This window comes from Phaethon aethereus (genome assembly GCF_964289735.1).
Source record: "Phaethon aethereus genome assembly, chromosome: 2".
In the NCBI taxonomy this organism is placed as follows: Eukaryota; Metazoa; Chordata; class Aves; order Phaethontiformes; family Phaethontidae; genus Phaethon; species Phaethon aethereus.
Genome location: NC_138582.1, coordinates 146,573,336 through 146,595,235, shown reverse-complemented (window position 1 = coordinate 146,595,235; position 21,900 = coordinate 146,573,336). Strand labels below are relative to the sequence as shown.

General features: G+C 36.8%; 2 protein-coding genes across 2 annotated transcripts in view; one reads left to right on the top strand and one right to left on the bottom strand.

Annotated features, from left to right (window-relative positions):
- The window catches only part of CFAP69 (cilia and flagella associated protein 69), a gene marked incomplete at both ends in the record, with an annotated part of 30,088 nt that extends 13,481 nt beyond the window's left edge, over positions 1 to 16,607 (top strand). The window contains 14 exon segments of the mRNA XM_082014613.1: positions 974 to 1,022; positions 1,107 to 1,228; positions 1,715 to 1,931; positions 2,788 to 2,952; positions 4,226 to 4,344; positions 4,805 to 4,923; positions 6,005 to 6,086; positions 7,090 to 7,282; positions 7,892 to 8,029; positions 10,332 to 10,408; positions 11,275 to 11,469; positions 12,449 to 12,535; positions 14,257 to 14,361; positions 16,431 to 16,607. Coding sequence (XP_081870739.1) covers positions 974 to 1,022; positions 1,107 to 1,228; positions 1,715 to 1,931; positions 2,788 to 2,952; positions 4,226 to 4,344; positions 4,805 to 4,923; positions 6,005 to 6,086; positions 7,090 to 7,282; positions 7,892 to 8,029; positions 10,332 to 10,408; positions 11,275 to 11,469; positions 12,449 to 12,535; positions 14,257 to 14,361; positions 16,431 to 16,607 — 1,845 coding nt within the window.
- A 4,888-nt stretch (positions 16,608 to 21,495) lies between these two features.
- FAM237B (family with sequence similarity 237 member B) lies at positions 21,496 to 21,900 on the bottom strand (the record flags this gene model as incomplete). Its single annotated transcript, XM_081996512.1, has 1 exon — positions 21,496 to 21,900. The coding sequence occupies one exon, from the start codon at positions 21,898 to 21,900 to the stop codon at positions 21,496 to 21,498; it is 405 nt and encodes a 134-aa protein (XP_081852638.1).

Below are 21,900 nucleotides of genomic sequence, written 5' to 3'. Positions count from 1 at the left end.
GAATAGATACCATAAAGACAAAAGCTAATAGGCAATATATTTGTGTACTTCAATATTTCTTTAAAATTACTTTTGCAATATTTTTCTGATTGTTAAAATCATTTGAGTATATGCTAACTTAAAGAGCTAGACCGAACAAATCTGAGCCCAACTTTTTGGGGATACCTCTAAGAAGCTGCTGCAAAACTAATAGAACCACCTTATTCTGTGGGGTGTCTGTGTAGTGTTCTGTGGGCTCTGCTCCTGTTGGGAGCTGGTGGAAAGCCCTGTGGTGGCTTTGCTGAAGCACTGATGCTAAGTTAATGTATTTTGTTGCTCAAGAAGAGCAATGTCCTGGTAACCATGGTTTCTAATCACCTCAGAAACAAAGCTCTTTTGCCTCTAGTGTGCTCCGTAGTTATATTAGACATAATATAATATAATTAGACATTTAGAAGCTGTGAATTACATTATTTTATTTTCTGGATTTTTAATATGCAGTATTTATAAATGTATGTTGCACATACATGCAGTTTTCATGTGCTTACTTGTAAATGCACTGAAGTTGAATATAAGTGTATTAGTACACACAACTGAAGGCACAAGATTGTATGTACTGATGACCCTGATGTATAAGCTTACATGTGCACAAATGCGTTTTGAGAAACACAACTCTAACGGTACTGAGAATACGGTTTTCTTGTGTGGTAGATTATAGTAGTGAATACATGTGTTTCGGACTCCCCCCATACAAGTTCAGACTTTTACTGAATGAGACATGGGTTTAACTCATTTTACCCTTAGGACTGTAGTTAGTTAGTATTGTACAGTGTCCAAATGGTTGATTGCTTATTTGATAAAATTCTGTTTATTCTGCCATAGGATACATTAAACTCTGTGTTCTGAAGGAAAAAACAAAAGTAAAATTAAATCATAAGTCTTAATTTCACTGCAATTTAATTTAATTAACATATGTTTTTTGAACGCCTATTAGGAAAGTGGATTTGCAAAGCTGTTAATAGTACTTGCAACATTTACTGAAGGTAAGAGATTTCATACTGCATAATTACACTATTTTTACTTGCAATGATTATTTTTTTGTAACTTGTCTATAATTTCCTTCATAGTTAAAATTCCTAACCCCTTGGTAAAAGGTCTTAAACTTACTTACTCTTATGAGGACTTCGAGCTGAAGAAGTTACTATTTAATCTAATAGGAGTCTTATCCAAAGACACATGTGCTGTACAGGTAAGTTGTAACAGAACAGAAGGAAGATATAGTAAGGAAAAAAACCAAAAAAAGACAAAAAAAATCACAGGAGTATTATTTAGCTGTCCTTCTGGCATAGTCCAGTAGACTGAAATCAGCTGTTCTCCAAATCAAGAATTCATGTATAGCTTCAGACCAAGTCCTGCCGTCTGAAAGCAGCATACAGTTTCTATTTTAGAAAAGTTACAAACCTAGACCATGCTAGGAAAATTAGCTGACAAGAGACTGCAAAGCATTATTGAAATACATGTGAACATAATAATGTTTAACAAACCACAGTCTGTGGGAATGCTACAGAATATAAACAGAGTTTGTCTGTACTTGCAGCGTTGATGACATACTTTCTCAATAAAAAATAATTTTCTTAGTGTAGGACAGATAAAGTTGACTCATTGCTTTAGATTTTTCTTATTTGCATCTGAAATCTGTAAGCTGTCTCTTTTTCTCTTTGTCTTGACTCTGCAGCTTCTCAGTGAAAATGATGTGATGCCAGCTTTGCTTTATTATGTAAAACCAAATCAAAAGCCTGGATTTCATGACTGGTCTGCTGCCCAATATGAAGAATTACAGCTTCATGCAATTGCTATTTTAGCTTCAGTGGCTCCTTTGTTAGTAGATAAATATTTGTCGTGCCAAGCAAATACTCTTCTCCTTGTGTTTCTAGAATGGTGTATAGGCCAAGGTCAGTAGGTGCTTATGGCTTTCATACACACTAACCTCAAAATACAACTCAGCTGAACTTAGTTTCTTTGACAGGAAGGAAAAATGTAAAACTGGTGAAGTGAGGATGGTTCTTTTTCCATAGGTTACTTAGGAAACTAATCTTTCTAAAAAAAATTACCATAACGTTTTTTTTCTACTGAAGGATAAACTGGTGCCCCATTCCCTGGGTATTTTGATATTCCGTCAGTTGTGTGGGCAGCCACACATCTCTACCGCCCATGTTTTAAGCTAGTCAGCTGCACTTACTGTGGCAACAAGTCCAACCAGTAACTCCTGCCATGAGGCAGGATGAATTAACTCAAGCTTAGAACTGTATACAGTAAGACAGCTTCCAGTCTAAAGATGTGTTGTGGCCATCAGCTAAGAGTATACGCTAAGCAAAAAGATAACTACCTGCACCCAATTTCACGGACCGGTTTTCTGGGGAGGGATAGTTTTCATCATAAAATTGTTATGTTTTACTAGGAAGAATTTTTCATTTTGGTCTAATGGAGACCACAAGGTTGATATTACATGTCATGCTAGAGAAGATATTTTGAGTTTGGAGACTGCTCATTAACCCAGTAAGATTAAAAAGATTGTAATAATTTTAAATGTTCACCAAAATCACACCTTTCTTATGAATGTAAAAAGTATAGCCCTACACAGAAAGGCTTATTACTAGATGGTTTTAAACAAGAAGCCTTTCTAACATTAAGGGATTTTGTTTGTTTGTTTTTAACTTACACTAATAAGCCTTTTTTTTTCCCGAGCATATTATTATTATGAACATGCACTGTCTGCCTCAAAAAATATGCATTGTGATTGTTCCACAGATCCTTTCTTTGGTCAAGGTAACAGTTTCCATGGAACAGGTGGTCGTGGCAACAAACTTGCACAAATGCGCTACAGCCTGAGAGTACTGAGATCTGTTGTGTCCCTTTATGATGATGCTGTGAATCTTAATTTGTGTGACCAGGGAGCAATTAGCCAGCTACTGGGTAAAGCACAATTTATATTGCTGTACTTAAATTAGTACGCTTCTATTGACACTAAGGATGTTTGTGCTCTTTTGTGTGCTGTGGTTTCAACGTGTTACTCCTTTGACTGCTGAAAAACTAAAAAGCCTCAAACAATTAATCCAAGATGGAATTTATTTTATTTTTAATTTTGTTACACTTTAACACACAGAATTGAATGAATGAATTAAAACAGACAGCTGTAAAAGCCTAGGTGTTTAATTTCAGAGTGAAAGCTGCCCCTTCTCCCTTTATTATACTGCATTTGTTACATCTTATTTTCACTGTGGTAGCCCCTAGGAACTCCAGCCATGAGTCTTATTCTACCTAAGTCTATTATGGTGTCACTTCCCATAACTCCTCCTTAGAGTAGAAGAAAATTAATAACAAGGTACTTTTATATGAATAACATCATGAAGAATGAGAGCAGAATAAAACTGCTTAACCACTGCTCCTGCAAATTTACGGCATTTTCTTGTTCAGTTACACATACCTACTGTTACAATTGGTTTTAAGTTCCAGTACACACTGGTTTAAGTTCTTTTTTCTTACAATAATAAAAAGTTTCCAGTACTCAGAAAGAGTCATACTGGAAGAAACAAAATTGGTAAGATCCTTTGGAATTCAAAGAGTATGTTCTAACAGAAAACCTAGAAATAAAAGATTTTATATCCTCAGTTGAAAGTTGAACGCCAGTGAAAACTCTGTGGAAACTTACAGATTTTAGTGAAGGCAAAATCGACACTATACCTTACATATTGGATTCAAGTAACCTTACTTTGGGGGAGTTCTGTCTGAATGTCCTCTCTCACATAGTAGTTCCAAGGCTGTTTTTCTCAGCAACGGTGGTATTTTATGTCTCTCACACATTTCCACTGTCAGTACAAATGTGTCTGAGGCTGTACAGTAGAGCTAATCAGTAAGTTCATTGCCTTTTTCTAAGAGTTTCTCAATTCAGATCAGTTCCTTGAATTGATTGCACTGTCACAATACAAGGGGCAGCACAGAAACTGAACAAGGAAGAAGTCGGTGCAAGCTGCTATCATTAACTCTGTCACCAAGTCCATGAAACCACAGCATCGGAGTGCTGCACTTCTGCAAGCTATTATAAACACAGGAGATAGATAGATAAAACTAAACAGCATGAGTAGATTCCTTTAAAAATCCCTTGGTGTAGATTTTAAAAGCAGCAGCTGTAATAGAACTCTGATTTGTGTATATGACATTCACATGTATAAAATATATTCATTTATAGACATCCTAAAGTATGCAGCAAACAAATCTAAAGAGAAAGAAGATGCCATTCTACTGGAAATCCAAGCTGATATATTATTTCTTTTGTCCGCTCTCTGTGAAAATGATCTCCACAGAAAGGTATGTATGTTTCTACTTCATACTGTGCAGAAAATGTCAAAAATGGTATATTTTCATGTAAAGGATGCTGCTTTTTTTTTTATTATTCAAAAGCAGATGTCACTGTAGTTCATCGCTAACAAGTCAGGTCTGATAACTGGTTTCTGTGACAGTGACAGTTAAAATGCAAAATCACTCAGAAATCCACTAGGAAGCGTCTCGCCTATTTAATTGCTAATTTACATGATGTTAAATTAGTATAGGAAAGTGTGTTAACGAATGAGATGATTAGCAGTTTGGAAAAGCTGAAAATCTCTTTTTCTTATGTGTGTCATAAGGAATATATCCTGGTCTAACAAGTGGGCCAAATCTATTACAATATAAATATTTAAAATTTTCAGTTGCCTCTATATTTTCTTATATGTAGCTATTTAGTAAATATTATTTAAGAAACATATTGCTTTAATTAACATTTCAACAGGAACTCTTCAGCTATGAAGGAGTGGATCTACTTACCCCATTCATTCAGATGGATCCAAAGAAATTATATAGTGGATTGGGCCACAGTTGTCTCCTCTTCAGTGCACTCGACTGCTTGTGGTTAGTAAAGTATTTTAGCAGCAGTAACTCTTGAAAATGTCAAGTCTTGTACTTTTTAGGTCTGCAATACTATGGCCTTTCTCTGCACATATGGGCCTTCTATTTAAAATGTATAAAAATACTTCATACAGTTTGACTAAGTAAAAATTATAAAAATAAACAGATGTTCTCATGTATTCTCTTCTAAATAGGGGTTCAGTATGAAAACCTAACTCCCTACATAGTAGTCTAATTCCCCACACAGAGTGACCTGAGATGACATGCAGAGTTACCTAAGAATTTCTAAGAGAGGTGTATGGTTAGAGACTGTAAATAACTTCAGAGAAGTAAACAGAAGGCAAGAATAGACCAATATTAGCTAAAAACTGCATAAGCATAAGAAGTGTTTGTAAACTGGTGATACTGGTCTATAAATATTTTAAAGATTGCTAGCAGAGAATGCCAATACATAGGAGGACCAAAAGTTAATTTCTTCTAAGGCAGAAGTTGATAAATATATTGAAAGCCAAATAATATGTTTGTCTGGGAGAAAAGACTGATTAAGGAGACTCCCTCCATTTCTGTGTTAATGACCATAAGTCAGGAAATAAGAGAAGGAAGCAATAGCAACATGAATGCTGGTTTTATGATCATTCTAAACTGGGAGAAGCAAACACTGTTGCCAAAAAAACAGTCTTGCTTGTCTCACCCTCTTGATTCTGCTGGCAGAAATATTCACACAGTCCTGCAATAAGCCAGATCAGGGCCATGATCTAGGTAAATTTTAACCGCTTTTTCTGAGTTAGTTTTAGTTCAAATCCATATTCTGATCCAATTCATTGTGAACCTGCCAAATTTCTTGGGCTGCTACAAGGAAGGTGTGCCACCTGCCAGAGAAGAAAGAGCAGTCAAGTAGGGTATATTTAGTTATACTGTGTAAATGAAAAGGCATGTGAAACGTGATTTTTCTACTCCCTGAAGGTATGAAGCATATTGCTTACCAAATATTTTTATGCAATTCAGTAAAATAAATGAGATGCTTGTAGAGTGTTCTAAAGCATAAAAATGCTTCTACACAATGAAATTATTATTTCTGTTTAAGGTCCTGTGTCATTGGATGTTACATTGCAGAGGATTATTTTCTTGAAAAAAAGGGCATTTTTCTTCTTCTGGATTTGTTGGCAGTAGGTATTTCTATTATTGTTACAGAATGAAAGAGGAGTAAAACAACATGGAAAACTGCATTATTTTTATTACATTATCTCCTAAGTCTATTATAATACTAACAAAAAGATCAGCGTATGTAATTCCCTGGGATAGGAAGGTAATCAAACACCAGGATATCTGCTTAGAAATGATTGGATGGATTGTCCATGTATCTTTTTTAAAAATAAGTATTTGACAGAGGGATTTTTAAATTTACCAAAAATACACTCTTTTTAAAAAGAAAACTCAAACTATGCTCTTACTTTGGATGACATCTGTGTTTAGAAGAGCACCTCAGTTCTTACTTCATATTGAAGTTAGTAAGAGCAGAGTTAATATACACTTAAAGGCTTTAAAAGTTTTGATGTTTAAAGTTAACTTTCTACATGTATTTTGTATGTATAGCTACTTCTGTGGGTCTTGGACATAAACCTGGCACTGGCATTTCATCTCTCACAAAATAAGCAATGCACCTTCCCTGTTTCATTCCCTCCTCATTCTCACCAGTCATACTACCAGCCGCTTGATGCCTTTGTCAGTGCAAGGGTGCAGACCCTTCCCTACTCTCAGGCTGCTGCAAAAAGATCTGGCCACAAAACAGAACAGGTGCTGCTACCGCTCAGCCACTGCCTTCAGAGTCTGTTTCTTACAAAAATAAATCTTGGAAGTAGTACATTTTCCAGCATGTGAGCCTGGAGGCATGTATACAAAACCTATTATGTAATTCTACACACAGGTATGCACATCTTATATGATCCTACACTCATTCCCCTCATGGTCCTTGATTTATGGAACTTTGCATGGCAGGATTCCAGACGCTTGAAAGATTTACAAATTTACACACCAGTTTTGTGCAAATAGTTGTGACGAAAAGCTTGCAGTTGCTTGATTACATATTACATAATTTCTCTGTTTTTTTGAAGGTAGACATCACTGTGTTTTGAACAGTTTAAAACATTTTTTCCTTTTCCCTTTGCCAAGTTAAAGCAAAAGAACCTGTACAATATAATTCTTGGAATCTTGGTTGAATTTTGTGACAACCCTAAAACCACTTTGCACATCAGTACCTGGCGAGGGGAGAAAGATCAAACAGCAGCTAACCTTCTAATACAGTTATGGAGACAGGAGGAGTTGGAGCTAGGAGTCAAACGTGATCGATATGGAAGGATTGGTGGTAAGTTTTATGATGCATGTAAAACTGTGAGCAGTTTCACTGAATAAAGTAAAACAAAGATACTATTTGCTTTTGCAGTCTGAATCCTGATGAAAGTAAATTACAATATTTATAGCTTTATGCTGTAATTCTTGCCAAACCCAGAATACCTTGTATCTATTTTGTTAGAGTCTGGACACTAGATGGCATTTTCTACATTAGCTGGGAATGAACCAGGTAATGAACAAGAGCCATGACTAGTATCTTGAACAGCTTTTCTAATGCTGGACAGTTAAACTTTCTTCCACAAACGGCATTGTCTTTTGTTTTATGTTGTAAAAAGAAGTAAGGAGAGTGCTATGGTCTTGCAAATCTTTTGTCATGATAATATTTCCTGGCCCAAATTATGTTTGAATTCCTGGCCAAACTATCAAAATTATTTACATAGTGTCCACAAAGATGGACCTGCCTTACTTTGGAGGAGTCATCACAGGAAAGAATATGTCTGTAGCTGCATGATAAAGATCGTCATACTTCATTGCATAGCTATAATTTCCTCTACGTTTAGTAGCCTTGGGAACATACTACCTCTTCATTCTTCATTCTTGTTTTGTATTTTGAAATTATTAGACATGAAGAATCCTATTGCTAGCAGCTTCCAGAAACAGCAAAAAGTCATCCCCATGCCTGCCAACCGTCCCAGCTTTGCCATCATGGAAATTTCAGAAAACATACGGGCAAAACTTTATTCATTATTGTGCAAGCTAGGTAAGACAAGTGAATTGCCTTGTCAGTGTCATATTTGTCATCAAACTGAACTTGTTCACTGGCTATCAATAAAGTCACTATTAAAAAAAAAGGCCAAAGGAAACTTTGAGATGCATCATCAACACTCTCCTAGTAACAGATGCTTGCTCATCCTGTTCTTAAAAGTCCCTATTGATGGGGATTTCAAGATTTCCCCAGCACTTTGCTGCCCCTACCATTAGGAATAGTTTTCTTAGAATTATGACTAACGTTTGCTTGAAATTTTCTGTAACTTGTTTTCCCACACACAATGTCTTTCACATATTTTAACACTTTTAGGAGTTAAGAAATTAGATTAAGAAGATTAAGAAATCTAGATTAAGAAATACTACTTTCTGCAGATGTTACTCACAGATCTCATTTTCTAGCATAAGCTCTAATTATTCTCATTGTTTTTTTCTTGAGTCTTTCCAATTGGTTCACATTCTTCTTGATCTATAGTGTCCCAAAACTGAACACAGTACTCCAGCAGAAGCCTCACAACCAAGTAGAACTACAGTCCTCTACTCATCTTGTAATAAACATTCTGACATTAATATAACAATTGCTATATTCACAGTGGCATGATATCGTTTGCTCATTTGACTTAGAATCTTGTACAATCATCTGCCATCCTGGATTTGTGCAGATGACTCTTCGTACATTTAGAATTTTTTATTTGTCCCTACTGAAGTAAATTCTGTGAGTTTAGATAATTTTTCAGATTGGTAAGATTAATTTTCATTCTAATAATTTCCTTCAAAATGCTGCAGTCCCTCCTAATTCTATGTTGTTTGCACACTGAATATGAATACTCATTAGATCCTTGTCTAAAAACCTAAACTGAAGTCAAGATACATGATAAACTTCCACATCTGTAAGATTTCTTATCTAGCTGTAGGCAAAAGCTAGGTCGAATGACATGGTTTGTTTTTATTAATTCATGTTGCATAATGTTTTCACTGTTACCATTTAACTGCATAAACATTATTTGTTTAATTATTTGTTTCAGTCTTTTTTCAGGAACTGAACTGAACCTATATTCTCTGGCTTTTCTTTTTCCCCTTTTAAAAATAAGCATTACGTTTGTTTTTTTTCAAGTCCATCCTCCACGAGTTCAAAGGTGGTCAATAATTGTTCTGAGATTGCTTCAACCAGTTCCCTGGGTAACCTAGAGAACCAATTGGTTTGAAAACATCCTTAGTTTCTCTAATAAACTATAGCCAGTTCTTCCTCTGTTGTAACCCAGGTTCTTACTAATTCTTATTACTGTTAATTGTATTAGATGTTGGATCACAGCTAAATTCTTTAATAGAGAAAAAAGGCATGAGATTCTGTTCCAGCTTTCTCCTATATTCACATACCTCTTATGTTAGTTACATACATTACAATGTCTCCTGTAAAGTACTGAAATGACATGGAAGTGGATAATAAAAAAATTGAAAGATTTTTAAAGTCTTTTCTCAGGATCTTCCTCTTACTGTAGCTCCATAACAGCCTGTAACATGGTGATCTAGGAAACCAGTGTTAATTGGTCTTTATTTATGGTATTTCTTAACTTCAAAACATGATGTGATTACACTCTAATAGGTAGATGCCACACTCCCCGTTACCACACAGATGGTATGATGAAGTCTAGAATGAGATTTGATAGACTATATAGGTGGGGGGTTTTAAATCAAGTATAATTAACATTCAGTGTGAAAAAAAAAAAAAAAAAAAGAGGCATAGTCTCAGCGACCATACTTCTCTACCTTATTCTTTTACACGTATTGTGGACCTATTTTTCAAAAGATGGAGTCACTATGCTCAAGGCTCAAATCTATGAGATGGAGGAGACCCTCATTACACAGTTTTGAAACAAACTACTGGAGACCCTCTAATACGACTCTCCTGTTGGCTACTTCACAGCTAAAGCAAACTCTATTTGTGCTGAGTTGCTTCTTTAGAGTGTGACCTGTGGCCTCAGTTCTTTCTCGGTTTTAACGGAAGATCAAACCCTTACCACAAAAGCATAGCAAATGCAGTACTATCCTGGCTTTCCAAGTGATTGGAAGTTCACTGGAGATACTCATAAGTAAAGAGTTAGTGTAGAGTGAATTTATTACGGAGAAAATAATTTTTTTATCACCAAAATCCTGCTCAGGATTAGAAGAGTGACTGACTGGTGTATGTGTGATGAAGACTTTTTATGTGACAAATAAGATGTAGTCTTTTTTAGAATGTTTTATTTTAAGATAAATTCATCATGCTGTTAATACTGACATGATTAATATTCCTTTAGGTTTTGAAAATTTACCTGGCTTATCTGCTAAAGATTTTGTCACACTTGCTATCATACGGCGTTATATTGACTTTAAAGTGAGTATTGTGGAAGAAAATATTACTACTGTAGCTGTGTTTGCAAAAACAGCAACTGTATCTCAGGACACAACAAACAAATAAACCTTGAAAAGCTGTCACTGATGTCACAAGTCATCTATAGTTTCGCAGAGTGTAAGCCAGTATTTACCATCAAAATAAACAGTCCCACTTCCATGATTCCAGCACTCCCCACACTCTTCCTTTGTACTGCTCCAAATGCTTGTGACTGCATAGAAAATCAGGCTAGAAACCAATGCTAGTTAAGAATAACTCAGACTGTTTGCCAGCTCAAGAAACACAACTGCAGTATCCATCCATGCTGTCAAAAGTTGAGAGTGATGTGCCTGTAGAAAACAAGAACAGGATAACAAGCTTTGTGGGAGCCATCCTGCTCAAAAGATGCTTCAGTTTATGACAATTTTCTGCCTAGGAACAAAGTCTGTAAGAGCTTGAAGTGTTCAGGAACTAGCAAGATTGGATCTATAGTTGATAATTCCAGCTTCCATTTATGTCTTATGTTGCAGTTTTCCCTGATAATGTGCACAATTTGAGATTTTACAGAAGCCAGTAGGACACAACAGTTCACTCTTTTAATTTGGTGTCTTGTAGCTATCTCTATTTCTTCTGAGTTTCTGTAGTTGTCAGCATTCCTGTTATTGCTCTGTGGAGTCAAGCTTGGGTTTGGGAAGGCTTAGGGAGGATTATCGTGAATGAATTTGGCATAGCATTACTGAAGTCTAACCTTGCATAAAAATTGTGGGAAGTGAAACAACAATAAGGAGAGAGATTGTTACTCTAAATTTTGAATAATTGGAACTGAAAAGAGAGATAAATACCAAATTGTGTGTGTGTTTCACGCACAGGTTGGAGAAGTTTGGAGTGAACTGTGTGCAGAACTAAAAGAAGAATTCAGGCCTGTTGCATCGGATGAGGAAGCCTTGAAAGTTATTTCAGAAGTATCAGAAGATACTGGAAGAATGGTTGCTGCTCTGCAGACTGAAGTGCTTGAAAGTCAGCATCACCAAGAAATCCAAGATGAGGCAAAAACATATACAAAGGTAAGGCAAGGAGTATTTAAACAAGTAAAGCCCATGTAAAGCCTTTTTGTCAACTTAAATGAAGATTTTCTTATTATATAATGTTGAGAATTCTGTATGTGTACACTGCTTGAAGATATCTTAATCTGTCTCAGCAGTAAAATTTTAACTTTAAATTAAATCAGGTTAGTCTCAGTTCTCCCAATTTGTATAATTTTGCCAATATTTAGAGAGCAAAATGAAAAAATGAAGCAGTATCATCAGTGATGCATCAGCAGTGGTATGAGAAACGATCATTACATTACTATAAGAGTTGCACCTCTGTTCATCTGTAGCAGATAACAATTTAAAGTACCTATTACAACTACATCTACTTTTTAAAATGAAACGTAAGTCTCTGTTAACTCCCTTGGCTGCATATTCACAAAGCGTCATTACTTCACAAAGGAGTGCTTTGTGCTTCCCAGCATGCTGCAAGTGAGTAGGTATAGGCATTTTCCAGCTTTGGTTATAAGGCAAGCATTTGGCATTTTTGCTCATCTGCTGTCTTATCTGCTCCTGCTTTCTGAGAAGTAAGATCAGTTGGTCCATTTGTCTAAAATCTCATGCTAGTGTTTTTGAGGGATTGTCATGCATTATGATGCCTGCACTTTTGTCACCAGAACTGATTCCATCTCTGTTATTCAGCATTTGAGAGTGAGAATATACAAAAAGCATTCCTGAAAGAGTTAGGGGTCTTCCAACATCTCTGTTGGAAGAGGGGAAAATTTGTTTGCAACAGAGGTAAGCCCTTTTTTTTTAAAGGCAATGCATAAGTGAAGTCTTTAAAGGGCAAGTACTTTACTACAGCATTATCATCCAATCTCAAGTGAGAGGGATGAGCTAAGGTAGCCAAAGGGGCATAGGTGAACACACTATCCAAACAGCACAAGCAAAGAATTCAGGAAAGCTCATGAGAACAGGATTGTGTTGCATCTTGTAAATCTCACTTATATTACAGATCCAAGGTATCCATAAGCACAGAGAAAGGGTACATAAATCTTGGGAAAATTTCTTGACTCGGACATCAAATTATGAGGCACTGAAGGTAAGAAATAAGAATGATGGAGTAAAATTTACATTCACGGTGTAGTTGTAATAATTGGGAACTTACAAACACATTTCTTAATGAATTACAAAGATATACAAGTAGAAGTCATAGTAAATTTTATATTCACACAGATATAGAAGAATGAACCATAAGATGTATTGGCAAAGCTGCGCAATCTTTGATTCTTCCGCTCTTCTATGATTCTATGATTTGCTCTTTTGATGACAGTCACAAATTGGGGATCAATATTGTTCATGCACTTGCAACTGGGGGGTGGGTATGTGTATATATGTATATTTGTCCTGAAATTGTTGAATCTAAAAGTATGGTCATTCTTTTCTTTTTTTTTCCTAATACTTAATTCCCTATTTTTAATACAGCAGCCATCTTTCAAGATGGAAAATATTTTATAATGAAAGGATTTTCTCCTAGCAATATTTGCACTTTTCCAAAAGAACAGAAAAAATATTAGAGTCCTGGTTAGGCAATCAGACTAAGTTGGAGAACGAATGGTATCAGACTTCAAATAAATGCTTTGGCAGCTAAATCTAATTTTTCTTAATTTCCCAAAGGAGGTGCAGAAGAGAACAGTTTTCTCCATGTGCAAGCACCTCACTGGCCTGTGGTAAAGATCTATACCAGAATTAGAAATTAAAAGGGGCCAGAAAAAGGATTTGGAGAACTACAGGCTGGTTAGTTTTAACTTAGTCCCTAGAAGGCTGTTTTAGGCACATGTTTTAGGACACAAGGACAAATCATGCCTTGCCCATATGGTTGCCTTTTGTGATAAAATTATTAGCTCTGGAGAAGGAGGAAGATGGATGTTATTTCCTTTGGCTTTAGCAAGGTTTTCAGCACAGTCTTGTGTAGCATCCTTGTAGCCAAATTGGGGAGAGATGGACTGGAATACATATAGGTGTTGTCCAGTTGTCTTGTGTAGCATCCTTGTAGCCAAATTGGGGAGAGATGGACTGGAATACATATAGGTGTTGTCCAGTACAGCTGGACTACAACTTGGATGAAAAACTGGCTGGACTGATGGACTCAAAGGACAGTGGTTAGTCATTAGCAGTCAGTTTTGAGTTATATTCCTCAAAGTTAATTTTAGGGTTGATACTGTTTAACATTTTCATTAATGACTTGTACATTGGATCAGCATGCAACCTTATCACGTTCATGCATGACACTGAGCTTGAAGAAGCAATCCATATGCTGGAAGGTAGGATGGCTATTCAGAAGGACCTTGACAAGCTAGAGGGATGGGCTGACCAAAAGCTTATGCAATTCAGGAAAAGAAAATGTGAAGTCATGCATCTGGGACGTATTAAGGTTGTCATGCATCAGTACAGCATGGGGACTGACTGGCTATGTAGATGTGTACTTTGTACGGGGTGACAAGCTGAACATGAGGCAACAGTGTGCTCTTGTGGCGATGAAGGCTAACAGCATGTATGGCTACATTGGAAAAAATACAGCCCACAGGTCACAGCAAGTGATTATTCCCTTCTCACCCTTGTAAATCCATGCCCATTTATCCTGTTTTCAGATCCCCAGTACAAGAGAGTGTCACAAACCAGAGGGAGGGTACTTAAAATTAAAGCCCAATAGAATTATCACCTCATTCATTTTGTCATTTTGTTTGTCTATTTTCTAACAAGTGCAAATGATACAACTCATTCTGATTAAAACAATTTTGCCTTTTTTCCAACTGTCTTTAGAAAGCAAAAAGGCTTCAGGAAAAATCAATAGAGGCTTCCAGATCTAAATCAAAGACTCAAAACAGAGCAGTTCATTCTACTGATATTAAAGGCCTTGGTACAACGGTAAGTAATCCCCAATGACGCTGTTTTATTTTCATTAATGTGTAGTGAATGGTTTGGGGTTTATTCTGGCTGTATATGTGCTGCTGCTTACTCTTTCTTTAATAACGTTTATGTTGACAAGCTCCAAGTATGTAAGAAAGAATCTGTATCTCCTGCAAAGCACCACTTCCCCTTCTGACGTATCCTCAGACAACAGGTAGTTGTTCAGAATGAGATTCAGATCTGGAAGTTACTCATAAAGAGTGTGGGCAAGATGGTCCCTATGCAACTTGACAAGTACATCTTGTGGGACAGCCTTTCATGAAAACCTTGCTGAGGTCAAGACCTCCATCCTTTATTGTTTGGTAAATCTATGTGATCCCTAATATGTTGGTAGAGGTGTCCTTTGTCAGTAAACCTGTTCCTGACTGTCTGCAGATAAGCCACTTGTTGCATCTGCAGAAAATACTATTTTTTTCTCATTTCTATTAGTTAATTGAAGTGTGAGAAAATAAAAGCCATTGTTAAGATCCTACTCAGGTGTAACAGCTTATTGAGATGTTGAGTTTCGAAAAGCTAGGGTAAGACGTGGGAGAATCTCCATTCCAGTTAGTAACTGCTTTTGAGCTAGCTGGATGACTTCTGTTTAAGCATCACAGCTAAGGAGGATTTTAGGGGGAGGGCTAGCTTCCTGGCTGCTTATAAGTTGCTCTTACATGTAAGGAGAAACAAGGAAGAAAAAATATGAGGTGCTGTTTTCAAACTTGCACAAAGGCAAAAGATTGTATTATCATGGGCTCTCTGGCCCATGAATGATTAGTGACAACTAAGGTGGCTGCACCCTACAAAAAGAAAAGAGGCAGTTCCTGTTTGATGTGATGAAGAAAGGAGGAGCTTAATAGGAAGCAAGAGGATGGTGTCAGAGTGCTGGACTGGGATTTTTATCAAATTATCTTTGCCCTAAACTTCTGAAAGATATGGAGGGACACATCTGTGAATGCAAGATGAAGCGGGCTGGAAAAATTATTTAGTTACATGCGTATATCAGGGAGACTGCTAATCAGCAATATTTTGCAGAAAGTATCTCATAAGTTTAGATCTAAACATAAGTATTCTAGAAATTGTTAGTAGAGAGAAATAGATTGTTAGATTTTATTTTAAAGACTTGGACCTCGAGCCAAGATTATTCATTTATTTGGAGGGAGAAGGTTTAACAAGAAAATATCTTCATGGTTCCATAATCAATGTTTCAACAACTGTAGACAAAAACAAGGTAAAAGTTAGTCCATTTTGCAAAATAAGTGTATTAAGAAAACAAACACATCAGCAATATCAGATAAAATTCCTTGGGTACATTGCTTAGAAGGATTACAAATGACAGATATGGCTGGCAATTTTTTTCATGGAACAATCTTCTTTCCTTCTCTCTGCCAAACACCCATAGTAGAAGAGATGAAAATTAAGCTAATATGGTTGTTGCAAACCAGTCAAGGTCAAGTAATAAAACCTGTGAGCCACATGCACTCAAAGAGTCACATTATTTGTTTTAGTAGGTCATGGTTAGAAGATAGAGGTGTTACTCAGGGATTTTTATTCAAAGGCCTATACCTATTCAGTATAAAAAGTAGTAATGAGACTGCAAAGTGTATGTCTCTCTCAGTCTTGGAGTTTTCTTGAAGCAGAGAGAAACAGGGTCTGCTACCTTTTTTTTCTTTGAAGTATTAATGTATAGTGAAATTCTGAGGACAAAAACTGTGGCTGATATATACAAATCCAAATAACATTGGACAACAAACTCCTACTGTAATAAAGGCTTGATTTTCTTTTCCTCTATTCATAAGATCAGACATGACGGCACAAAAGCAGAGTACATAAAGGTACCTACTGAAAAAACACTCTGTCTTTTCCTTTGTATTGATGAGAACAATTTGTGAATTTAGTATAAAGGATAGTTTGAGTGGACCACGGAAATCTCAGCATGCCTCTCTACCAGCTGAATAATATTTTTGAAAGGCAGTTAATGATTTAACTCTCGTCTCATTTTAAATGCTAACATCAATGTCAACCAATACATTTATTTTGTTTTTCAGATTGGATCTGGTCGCTTAGTAACTGTTGAAAGTACACCTCCTCAATTAATTGGAGGGCCACTGCCTGTTACAGACCTTGCTCTTAGAAAGCCCCCTGTTTGTGAAGGAGCCTTAAAAAAGATCAAAGGAGTTAAAACGTTAGACTCAGTCAAGAAGGATTCGGTACCTGTAGAATAGACAGCGTTCTGAACAGTGCTTTTAATATTTTAGTTAACTGTATGTATAGTTGAGATACAAGATAAAATCTGTTTGTAATGCTTTGATGAATTGCATAGAACATCTTGAGACTAAAATTGCATTTTGTCATAACTAATATAAACGTGGGGATGATTTATTAATAAAGTACCCTGTACAGTATGATACAAAGGTATGTTGAGTCTAATTTTGTGTTAGGTTACCCTCATCCACTGTCAGTAGCTCCACTGTTTAGATTTCCAGCTCTTGTTGACACATTCCGCATATTACAGTTTAAGCATATCTTTCTTTAAGCAGGGTGATGAACCTTTACATAAACACATTCAGTTCTTCTTTTTCCTGGATACCATACCCATGTGTTTTTTTTCCTGAGTCCATTTTGTTTCTTGAGTTGTTGCCTTTAGCATCAGGACTTCTGACTTCTATTCCCTCAGTTTTAATCTAAAGACTCACTAAGAAGCTTGTCTGTGCCAACAGTTTCTCTGAGCCTACTGGAGAGACATGCTGAAATGTCCTGCTCCTCATGGGTTTCTTACAGCTCTTTAACTGATCTTATTCTTCTAACTATTTCTTGGGTTATTGCCCATATTGTCTCCAATAAGAACTCATCCTCTTCTACTCTAGCACCTCTAGAATACCAACACAAACTTGTGAGCAGCAGACCTTTTTGTGGATGACTCAGTTTCTAAGTGGTTGTCTCCTTTCCTAACTTGGGCAAAGCCAGAATTTACTATATTACAGTAAAGCAAGATTCCCTGAGGCTGTTACTTCATTTTAAAACCAGGTGCTATCCAGTGCTATGGCATAAATTGCTGTGACGTTGCAAGGGGTTCTGTGACACACAAGCTCTGGCACGAAGTCTGTCATTTTTGCCTGTAAGCAATGTTTTGAGAAAAGTACAAACTTTCACTTTGTTAAGTGCCAACTTGAAAAATGGAAATAAATTTGAGCTAAACAGGTAGAACTTAGCTTCCAACTCCCTTTTTTACTTCCTGAAAGAGGGATGGGGGGAATGCGTATAAGCGTTTCTCAAAAAAATGTTTGTCCCTGTAACAAAACAGCAGTGCAGAGATTTTTGTTTAAAAATTGCCAACCTAAATTCTATGAAGAGGAGAACCCAAAGAAAATATTTAAATAAAACAGCCATATGAAATGGTACTGAAACTTTAGAGAAATTTCCACATGTTTAGTTTCCAAAGATCAGAAGCATTTTCATATGAGCAGGTCTGTTAAACATGACATTGTAGAGTAAGACAGACAGCTAGTACTTAAAGCTAGAGAAATTAAATTGAGTTATGCTAATTCAATTTAATTTTTATGCTGGCCCTTTGCTAACTGATAATTTTTAAGTATAATCTTGTTTAATTATGACTTTTTTTCCCCCAAATTATTTGCGTAAAGTTTTTGTATGTTTTCTTAAACAAGCCTGTATGTGTATTTCTTGCCTGCCAGCAAGAAAGGTAAGCTAAGGTATATAGAGATTATCTTACTAAACTCCTCTGTGTCAAGTAAAGTCTTGCTCAGTTGTTGATGTTTATATTTCTCTGAAAACTCTTCAGCAGCTATGCTGCTTTATTACTGTTTTAGAGAATGTGAAAATACATCTACACACTGAAGCCACAAAAAGTATGCTCCATTGTCTTTTCACAATTAAAACCAAGCAATAAATATTTAACTAGGAGAACAAAGACTGTGAAATTCAGAGATTTTTTTATATGCTTGTGTACATGTCAGTGTGTGGGTGACTCATTACTACTGGCAGCAAGGCACTGGCCCATTTTTTAAAAAAAAACATACAGGACTCATGTAAGTCCTTCCAATTTCTAAGCAAAAGCTACAGCAGTACAGTGTAGCCAAGACATGGATATAAGAGATCTCTTAACTAGAAATCAGTTTATATTTATGCTTATGTAAAAGCTTTAAATCAGGCACAAAGTGAGCCCCCACAGCATTCCTCCCCCAGCTGCACTGTGCTCTTGGTGCAGACACCCTGACATTGTAGGCAAGTAGCTGCAAATGCTCATTAATTCTAATAAAGACTGGAGAAGGAAGGAGACAGAATTTCCTGAAATGCTCACATTTATACTCATCAGTGAACGCTAACACAAGGCTTCACAGCAGCATAGACAGCATTTGATTTTGACAGCCAGCCAGACATCAACTATGGTCTGGCTGTCGGGGGGAATGCAAGAAAACTGGACTTGCTGTTCCTGCTGCAACCCAGGGATGGAAAGAGGAGGAGTGCTGAGTACTGCTGGAGGAAAAGATCATCCCACTCACTGTGAATCCCTCTTGCAGAGACCCCAGGAGCAGCCAGCTGCCTTTCCATGGCACTCTCATAGCCAAAACGGGTACGTCCACCTGGAATTTGTTTTGCTGCTGCCGCTTACGGCTCTGTGTTCCTGTTTTGTACACAATCACCTGCCCCTTTGGCAGATGCTGCAGGGTGACCATAGCCATAGATTGTTCAAGCATTCTGGAGCCAGGTGCTAAGCACCTTTGTCTCCTAGAGAATTAAAACAAAATCTGAGGAAAGATGGAGCTTGTAGAACCGCATAGGCTACCTTGCTCTGGCATTCAATTAAAAGATCACTAATACAGGAAACATTACCTTTAAAATGTTATTATAGTTTTGCACTTCTGTAGGTGATGAATAAAATTATTTGTAGGTGTGAACAAGGGGAATTTATTTATCTGGTTTATGACAGTTAAAACACTTTATTTGTTGCAAATGCAATACAACACAATACACAGTTTTATAAACTGGATATTGCTGGAACAGATTAGATGATGGCTCTCAAATAGCTGCTCATCATGATGTATCAATTCCTGAAACTGCTGGGTTTGAGTGTGTCATGACTCCCTCTGCTCAAAAGAAAAGGTGTATTTAAAATATTTTTCATATCAAGAACTTGCAGCGATATTCATGGGTAGGAGAAATTTCTCACTACTTGTGCCCTCTCCAGAATACTGTAGGGGAAATATTTTACAAGACGCAGTTCGATACTGTATTTACCTAAATGAACATTTAAAATCTATGAGAATTCTTGGATATTTTACGAACAGTGTACGAGCTAGGCATTATGTGGGATGGATTTCTTGTTACTTATGAAAGTTTATATGCTGTTACTGTGTATACTGTTTCCTACAATAATTAAACCCAGCTGGGATCTCATAAAAGGCTAGAACACAACAGGGACTGAACAAACTGCATTTCCCAAGAAGTAAAGCTGAGAACAGTCAGCATCTTTGAGTGTTCCCATTTGCTCTTAGGCTTTCTGTACTCAGAAGAAAATGGATTAACTAGATGGTTAATCTCCTGGAATTAGTTTACCCATGCTGGATGGTTTCTTACAATGGGACCAGTAGTCAAGCCAGTCTCTCTCTCTTTCAAACCACTTGATGCATGGGTCTCTTCTCAGCTGTGATCCCTGCTATGACAGGGACGGATTGTATCACCTTATTTACCTGTAAGAATGTGTAAATAAAGAGCATTCTTGTGTAAATTACTGTTTCTTAATGTAATGTAGTAGTGGCTTTGCAAATAACATGCTGACAAGAAAATGACTACTATTCAGACCTTGTTGCATAGAAAAATACTTTAATTAATCCATAGCTGAGACTAAGCAGTGACAAAATGCAAAGTTTAGACTGCACAGAACATTACAATGAGCATAATCCTTCCCTCTAGCTTGATGTCACACTTTTTTGCAATTCTTAAAAGTAAAGTTGACTGTATATGCAAGACACTGTATAAAATATGTTTGTTGACATTTTCTCCATTGCTTAACATATAAAAATATATTGAGCTTCCATCAAAATTAACTTTTAAAAAAGGTAATTATTGGAAAAGATGAGCCTCTACAAAAATACGACACTGGTTCAGACTTACAAGTTTACCTGAGAGAACAAAGATGTTGACTCAAAACACAAAAGCATTCACACATGCAGTGGGGAAAAGGCAACCTTGGTAGACTGCAAGACAGGAAAGCCAAAGTGACAGTATGGGAGCCCATGTACCTATCAGTTCAGCAGATTAAGTACTTTATACAGAGGGGAAAAAAAAGGTTGAACCATGCCAATGGATTTGTCTAAGCATCTACAGTACATGCTGTGCTTTTGTGCTTCTTCATTTTGATGTTGCCTTGCTGAGGTATCTTCATTTTCTCCCCTTTTGGACTAAAATGGGTTGGTGAAAGCAGACCCTGCAAGATTATGAAAGAAAGGTAGTTATTTTCCAAGCAATATGTTTAGGAATGCTAGGATTAGATGATCTCCATGTTCAGTATGGAAACTTAGAACATCTGACTGGGTACATCAGAAAAATGTTTATTGCCGAGGAGGAAGGAAGCACACAGATCTAGGATTGGATTATAACAAGATATAAAGCCAATCACCTATGTGATCTCAGTTCATCACAAACCATGATGACCAGAATTTGTCACTGTTTGATGATTCACAGTGACTATGCGATCACACTATGTGTCAATAGTTTTAATGGGAAGAACAGGGTTCAAGCAGTCAGGGATTTGGGCTTCCCTTCCCACAGAGGGTTGATTCCCCCAAGTTGAGACTGAAGACCAAATGTCAGGAAACTTTTAGTGTTGTGATGTAATTTATATGCACACAGTGACAAACAGAGAATGCAACATCCATTTCCACACACTCGCACATGCTTACCCAACATCTTTTACACTTGTAGTACCCTAACTATTTTTGACTCAGGTATTGTGAAAGTAGCTACCACTGAAAGACGCAAATACTTTCGACAAATAGAGACAGAAAACTGGAAATTACTATACTGAGTTGTCTAAATAATCAAGGACGAAGATGGAACAAGTGGTTCAGTTTAATGTTAGTACATAACAGACTAACACCATAACCTGTAGTTACCTTCTAAAGTTCTATGTGAGTATGTGGAAGAATATTTGGGAGACATTAATTGTCTTCTGCCCATTCCATGGGATCTTGAGAGCACACAGTCTACATACATATCCCAGAAGTTCTGGGCTAAATCATTGAAGAGTTCATTGTGCTTGGGCTTAGGGGATTCCTTTAGGAACATCATGAAGTCCCAGAGAGCAATGACGGTATCTGCTACCTTGAGTTTCTTGATTTCCACGAGCCCATGGGACGACAGCTCCCAGCACTGATGGTCAATCTGACCCAGGCTTGGAGGAGTCTCTTTTTGATAGTCTAGATTGGCATAAACCAAATTCAGTATCAATATACAGCCCAGCTGAAGATACCACCTTCGTTTCCATATGGATTCCAT